At 38.0% G+C, this 8,272-nt stretch overlaps 1 protein-coding gene across 1 annotated transcript in view; it reads left to right on the top strand.

Annotated features, from left to right (window-relative positions):
- LOC144959726 (leukocyte surface antigen CD53-like) overlaps positions 1-5,999 on the top strand; it is a 12,516-nt gene extending 6,517 nt beyond the window's left edge. The window contains exons 4-8 of the mRNA XM_078892407.1: positions 670-744; positions 1,731-1,835; positions 2,944-3,024; positions 4,677-4,760; positions 5,794-5,999. Of these exons, the coding sequence (XP_078748533.1) occupies positions 670-744; positions 1,731-1,835; positions 2,944-3,024; positions 4,677-4,760; positions 5,794-5,853 (405 nt within the window). The 3' untranslated portion in view covers positions 5,854-5,999. The remainder of the gene's footprint in view (positions 1-669; positions 745-1,730; positions 1,836-2,943; positions 3,025-4,676; positions 4,761-5,793) is intronic.
- The last annotated feature ends 2,273 nt before the right edge of the window (positions 6,000-8,272 follow it).

Below are 8,272 nucleotides of genomic sequence, written 5' to 3'. Positions count from 1 at the left end.
TCAGCGCCGCAAATTGAGCTAGGGCGAAGTGACTTGCTCAAGGCCACACAGAGAAGCGGCGGGTGATCGAACCAACATTTTTGTTATTCAAATTACTTTTGTAGGGATCATAAAATTTTAAGAAAATGAACAGTGTGTTGTAGTGCGGTTATGTGGTCTAGTGGTATGACACACACTTTCGAATCGGAAGGTCCTGAGTTCGAGTCTCACGCTCGGCGCATAATTGAGTCCTTGGAAAAGTGCTCAGGTGTAAAATGAGTACTACTTCTACTACTACAACTACTACTTCTACTACTACTACTACTACTAATAATAATACTAATAATAACAATAACAATAATAACAAGAACAACAATAATTATAATAATAATAATGATAATTTAAATAATTAAAATGATAATAATATTAATAACAACAACAACAACAACAACAACAACAACAACAAGAGTAACAACAACAACAACAGTAGCAGCAGAAAAGAGAACACCACATCAACAACATGAACAAGTATGTATCCAGATTTTCGTAAGAGTGTTGTACACTTCCAATGAGACTGGAATCCATTTTAAAAATATAATATCCCACTTTTGTACCCTATTATAAAATACTTGAACGTTTGTCCATACATCGTTATTTCAAGTGTCATAATATTGTCATCGTCTTCCACAGTTCGCCATCATCATGGTTGTCTTCGTCATTATCGAGGTTGTTGTCGGCATCCTTTTCTTGGTGGCTGACTCGCCCGTAAGTACCCCCCCCCCCGCCCCTACCCCCATCCCACCCCCATTCTGTTATGAGGAAGTCCAATAGATAGAATGCGCTTGGCCAAGGAGTTCACAACATTGCCATCCGGAAGTATAACGGACCAACACACAAACTCTGTGTAACCATGAACTTTTATAGTCTGGTTGATACAGTTTAGTGAGAACAACTCACAAACGCGGATGGCAAAAACAATAACAAAGGCCTGAGTGACGTCATCTGCATACTATCTATAGATAGTATGCAGATGACGTCACACAGGTCTTTGTTATTGTTGTTTGCCATCCGCGTTTATGAGTAATGCTCACTGAACTGTTTTAACCTGACTATAAACGTTCATGTATACACATAATTGTGTGTGTTGGTCCTTTATACTTCCGGATGGCAATGTTGTGAACTCCCTGTCCATGCGCAATCTATCTATAGATAGTATGCGCTTGGCTAAGTAGCTCACAACATTGCAAAGATTCGAGTGACGTCAACTTCATTCTATCTTTAGAAGTTATTTCAAATTTCAGGGGGGGGGGGGAGGAGGAGGGGGGTGTGTGGTTCACATCCTCATTCCTTTCGAAACAGTTTGTTTGTCTTCATGTCACGTAGGGACAAACCGTAGCCATCGTTATGTTATAGCCTGACACTGAAATCCAAAAGGACTGGCATTTTGACGTCATTATTTGTTTTTTGCACCGCCTAGTGAGTTGTCGTTAGTAGAGCTCAAGGAACCAAGTTATTTCATTGGTTGAACTATTGAATACAACTCACGATTTGTTTTCTTTTGTGGCAAAAGACTGGCATTTTGACGTCATTTTTTGGTCAGTATCAGGCCATAACTTTACGAAGGCCACGGACAAACTCGGCGATTGATAATAAGACCACGTTTAGTAGATATTGCGCTATATAAAAGCTCAACTTGGTTCTTTTTTTAAAAAAAATCAAAGCACGAACCATTTTGTTTGATCTTCCCACAGCTCCATGACGAGTCCAAGTCCCAACTCAAAGATCTCATCAAGACCGACTACGACGATGACGGCACCGATGCCTTCTCCATGTCAATGAACCTGATCCATCAACACGTGAGGCTTCTAGTTGTCTTCTTCATCGTCATCATCATCATCGTCATCATCGTCGTCATCATCGTCATCATCATTATCATCATCATCGTCATCATCATCATCGTCATTGTCGTCGTCATTGTCATCGTCATCATCATCATCATGATCATCATCATCATTATCATTATCATCATCGTCATCATCATCATCGTCGTCATCATTATCATCATCATCATCGTCATCGTCGTCGTCATCGTCATCATCATCATTATCTTCATCACCATCATCATCATCATCATCATCATCATCATCATCATCATCATCATCATCATCATCATCAACATCATCATCATCATCATCATCATCATCATCATCATCATCATCATCATCATCGTCACAATCATAATCATCACCATTCTTATCATCATCATCATCATCATCATCATCATCATCATCATCATCATCATCATCATCATCATCATCATTATCTTCATCACTATCATCATCATCATCATCATCATCATCATCATCATCATCCTCAACATCCTCCTCCTCCTCCTCCTCCTCCTCTTCATCATCATCATCAATATCATCATCATCATGATCATCACCTCCATTAGCACCCCCTTCTCCTCCGCCCCCCCCCCCCCCCCCCACCCCCCCAACCCACACACTCACACTTCCTTTCTGTCACAGACATAATACCATCATCTTACCACAATCATCCATTTTCCCCTAACCCCCATCGTGTTTCTCCATCCAACAGTTCGATTGCTGTCCCCCCCCCCCCAACACACACACACCCACACACACACCCACCCACCCACACACACACACACACACACACATATATATATATACACACACACACACACACTGCCTTTCTATCACAGACATAATACCATCATCGTACCAAAGTCATCCATGTTTCCCCTAACCCCCATCGTGTTTCTCCATCCAACAGTTCGATTGCTGCCCCCCCCCCCACCCCCCAACACACACACACACCCACACCCACACACACACATACACACACACACACTTCCTTTCTATCACAGATATAATACCATCATCGTACCAAAGTCATCCATGTTTCCCCTAACCCCCATCGTGTTTCTCCATCCAACAGTTCGATTGCTGTGGCATTGACGGAGTTGCCGATTTTGGAGCCAAAGAGCATCGGTCATGTGATGCAGCCAACGAGCAGACAGTAAGTATCAAATTGAGACATTAGCGAGCAGGCACTGGAATACGATAACGATGTGAAAAAGTGTGTATAAGGAATGACATTAGCGGAAGAGTAGCGTCCCTTGATTGGACATCACCGGAGGAGAAGTTATTAGAGAGAGAACGTCATATTGGTTTCGCGCATGCGTCACTCGTCCTCGCTTCCGGTGAAAGCGGCATGAGACACTTCACCGAAAGCGAGGACGAGAGAGACGCATGCGCAAAACCATATGACGTTTTCTCTGTAAGGTGACGTCCAATCAAGGGACGCTACTCTTCCGCTAATCTCATTCCCTATTGATACAGTGTCAGATAAAAAAATAAGTAGTCCTTTAGAGCTATTAGGCGTCCTGTTTCGTTCTACATGTTACGTGTTGCTGTTGGTCAGGGACCCCTTGTAAAGCGCTTTGAGGACGTTTAACATTCTCCATACCAACTACAGGAAGATCGTCACATTCGTTACGATACAACCAACATTTTTCTTATTCAAATTATTCTTGTACATCATAAAATTTCAAGAAAATGAACAGTGTATTGTAGAGCATGTTTTGCTATAGAAATTATTTATCGCAAGAACTTTACTGCTATTGTGTTTGAGTGATAAAAAATATATTTTTGTATTAGTTAGATGTGACGTTTTGGGGGAAAATCCTGAAAATGGCTGGTAAGGAGAGGGTTAATGGATATTGAGCTATATAAAATCTCAAGGTCATATAGATAGTATGCAGATGACGTCACTCAGGCCTCTTTATTGTTTTTGCCATCCGCGTTTGTGAGTTGTTCTCACTAAACTGTATTAACCAGACTATAAAAGTTCATGGTTACACAGAGTTTGTGTGTTGGTCCGTTATACTTCCGGATGGCAATGTTGTGAACTCCTTGGCCAAGCGCATTCTATCTATATATACGCTCGGCTAATACACAATCATACAAACGAACACAACGGTGAACCAAAATTAATAGACACTTAGATAACCACGCCTCTCGGACAGTCGTCATAATGTAAACAATGGCAGTGATTGGGAAACATGACAAACGGCACTGGTTTTACTAACTATGGTATGTGTCTAAGTCAAATACCCACTTTTGTAGCGCTTGATGAATAGAGAACCAACACAGAAGTATATGTGTAAACTTAAATGTTTATACGTAATATGATCAAGAAAATCGTGTGATAACTGGTCACCCATTTGGCGGTATGATAACAATAACAACCAACTATGATTGTCTGAGCACGTGTGAAGGTGTATCATAAATTTCACGTTTTGATTGGTCAAAAATCTACTTGTTAATACGCTTCAACAGTCGAAACGTCACTTCCCTCGTAATGACGCATGGTAACTTAGTGACTGGCTCTAAACTATCGGAACAATGGCGGACGCCCTTATGAAATATTTCTCCGACGAGCATAAAAGCGTATCCAGTGGGAAAAAACAACATTATAAATCTGATCATGTTTTGACTTTTACACATTCTGATCACAAGGCATATGAAAAGTTCTAGCCAGGATGAAGAATAACATGTACCAATTTTCTTTGTTTAGAACCACGCTAATCGCGGTTGCTGGGCGACGTGACAACAGACGATTGAATCAAATTAATTGTTGATTATCATATTTATTTTTTCTCATCAAAGGGATGTTACTCCAAACTGCAGGACGTCATAGATGATAACATTATCTACTGTGCCCTTGGACTGGGTGTTCTCTGTCTTCTACAGGTAAATAATTTAACATTCATTGCTTAACATGGAACTGGTGCTGCTGCTCGAAGCTTGAAGAAATAGAATAACAATGTGAAATTGAATGGAAGTTTCGATTTAATATACGAAAACAGATAAAATGGACGTTTCGTGTTTCCCCTTTATCAATAAAACAGGATGAGTGAAACACTACAGACGAAGGAGATAATGTGGTTAGTGGCGTTGTTAGTCGTAGTAGTAGTAAGCCTCGCAGTCCGAATGACGCTTGCTGAGAATTGTGTAATTCAGTCATGGTCGATGAGTATAGCTGCTCTCTCCATCCATGTTGTTAATTGTTTCCATTGGTCTAGGTCCTGGGCCATAGTTTTGAGGCTGTCAAGATCTTGTTGTGACTTTAGTATGGAGGGCACTGCAATATTTCTTAGTTCTTCAGGGATTAATTCGGCATCATCTGAATCCAGAAATTTCTGATATGTAGAGAGATCCTGGTTCAGGGTAGTTACTATTGTTGTTGGTGGTCTCCTTACATATTTGTTGCCATGAAGGAAATATTCTGTCATTGCAGTTTGGGCTGGGATGTCATCTTCTCGACATAAGATGTGACCAAATAGCCTCCATCGCTGTTCTTTTATTATTGTACTCAGGCGTTGGACCCTGTTTCTTTCATAGAGATCAGTATTTGTAATTGTCTCTGGCCAATAGATTCAGATTACGCGACGTAATTGTTTGCGGTGGTATGAATCGAGGCTTTCTAAGTTCTTTTTTTGTGAGGCACCAGGTTCCAGGCGTTGTAAGATGAATTAAAATAATAATAATAATAATAATAATAATAATAATAATAATAATAATAATAATAATAATAATAATAATAATAATAATAATAATAATGATAATAATAATAATAATAATAATAATAATAATAATAATAATAATAATAATAATAATAATAATAATAATAATAATAATAATAATAACAACAACAATAATAATACCTCATATTTCATAACCTAATTTCTTATTCAAATATTCTATAACACTTTGACTTTTTCAGCTCCTGGAAGCCTATCTGGCCATCACGCTGTACAAAGACAACAAGGTCGGACCTATCTAAACAATGAATTATCTGACACACATGGAAACGTGGAATGGTGGGAGTGGGAATAGAGGAAAATAGTAACCAATGAGGATAATAATATACAATTCTTACACTCTTACTTTTTGGAATTCCGGACGTGTTCACAACCGCTGCACGAGCTTGCGAGTGCGCGTTGGGAACAAAGTTCGAATTCTAAAACGCAAGAGTGTAAAAAATCTTTTATTTTCTACCCCTCCATCAATTTCGATTTCGTCACTCTGAGTAAAAAAAAAACATTTTCAAAAATATTTAAATGACAGACTAGCTACTTATTTTTTTCATAAATATAAATTTTGTGAAATTTGACGTCACAAATTATTGTAAACATGATATCACTACGCGTTGCTATTTAGGGAGAGGGGGTGAGAAATAATATGACTTAAAACATCATTTCAGCAACAGCATCAGCAACAACAACAACAGTAGCAGCACCAGCAGCAGTAAGAAAAATACCACCATCAATTGATGATTATCCATGATGTATTTAACCCTCTCCTCACCACCCACAGCAAAATCGTCAAATTTGTTACGACACAATATATACATTTTTTCTTATTCAGATTTATTTTGTACATCTCTAACCCTCTCCTTACCACCTACAGCAAAATCGTCACATTTGTTACGACACAATATACATTTTTCTTATTCAGATTTATTTTGTACATCACAAACTTTGAAGAATGATCTTTGTTTAATTAATAAGAACATAAAGTTGTTTTGTAGAGAGATTGTTTGAGTTTAAAAATTAAATTTTTCTGCTGGGTAAGCCTGTCATGTTTTTTGGTGGAAAATACTGAAATTGATCGGTATGGAGAGATTTACGTTATACGGTGTTTTTTTAAAATTGTTTATTATTGACATATTTCAGGGTTGAATAGCTCCAAAGCTATGTAAGATTTCATCAAACGGTTTTTGCCATTGGATATCCTTCGCCTTATAACGGTATTAAGTCGGGATGATTAAGAGGCTGAAAATTGAATTTATAGCCAGGCATATCAGACTTGTGTTGAGTTTTGTATGTTTTAATGAGGAGAATGGATACCATATTTTAGGGTGTTATTGCCAACAATTTATATTTTTGACCAGTTTTAACATTTATTTCGGCTTTTAAGCATCTGGTTCGTTCCGACATAATACCGTTTTGAGACGATGGGTCACATAGGTGCAGAATTTATTTAAGTTTTGATTGATATAAGTTTTATTCGGAGACTTCATTCCAGCGTTTCCAGATAATTCCAACATTCTCCACATTTAAAAGTTTGATTTAATGGTGACCTAAATAAAGGACTGGAAGTAGGAAACGCATGGAATTTAGTATAAAATTGTTCAACCATATTTTACTGCATATGATTTTTTATTTAAAAAATGGTAGAGTATTTGCTTTTTTATACAAAAGGTTATCGGTATCACAAAACTGAATCGCATGTATAGACACACACACACACACACACACACACACACACACATATTAAAAACGCTCTACATTGTAAATAGATAATACCCGGCACTTTTCTTGTTGGACTCTGAGAACAAGAATGGTCAGAAAATTTGCCCTTTAAATATCGATCGATTAAAATTATCCTTTTCTTCTTCTTCTTCTTCTTCTTCTTCTTCTTCTTCTTCTTCTTCTTCTTCTTCTTCTTCTTCTTCTTCTTCTTCTTCTTCTTCTTCTTCTTCTTCTTCTTCTTCTTCTTCTTCTTCTTCTTCTTCTTCTTCTTCTTCTTCTTCTTCTTCTTCTTCTTCTTCTTCTTCTTCTTCTTCTTCTTCTTCTTCTTCTTCTTCTTCTTCTTCTTCTTCTTCTTCTTCTTCTTCTTCTTCTTCTTCTTCTTCTTCTTCTTCTTCTTCTTCTGGTTAAGGCAGCCAGCACCATCTTGTTGACAATCAATTCTGCTCTCTAACATATTATATATATACATTAGGTAGACGGATAGGATGTTTTTGGGAAGCTTCTATGTTGAGCGCGTTGAAAATTTCTTCTTCTTAGAGGCTGTTCCATTCCTTTGCTGTGTTGGGGAAGAAACTCAATTGTCTGTGAGATGTCAAAGACTCACAAACCTAGGAATTCAAGGGGGTCTTCTAAGACGTCCCAGGTTTGAGAGATTTGGACATGACGAGGGTAATCTTAATCAATCAATAATTAAAGAACGAGTTTTCTGGCCAAAATTTTATTTATTAAAACGTGTTTTTAGTGTTGTTTTTTAAAGAGTATCTAGCCTGCGGCAAAATTGTCCCTCGCTATTCCTTGGAAGTTTATATTTCTGAAGGTTGGATGGACGCTCATTATGCAGAATCTTGCCATGTTATTTGCAAAACAAACGAAGAGTACACGGGGAAAAAACCCACAGATGTCCATTAAACATTTTTTTGTGACTGCCCTCTTTGAGTAATATCAGGG

This window comes from Berghia stephanieae, chromosome 14 (genome assembly GCF_034508935.2).
Source record: "Berghia stephanieae isolate SIO BIC M18660-M18661 chromosome 14, UCSD_Bste_1.3, whole genome shotgun sequence".
Taxonomy (NCBI): domain Eukaryota; kingdom Metazoa; phylum Mollusca; class Gastropoda; order Nudibranchia; family Aeolidiidae; genus Berghia; species Berghia stephanieae.
Note: the sequence above shows the minus strand (reverse complement) of the source record. Positions and strands in the feature narration are given on the sequence as shown.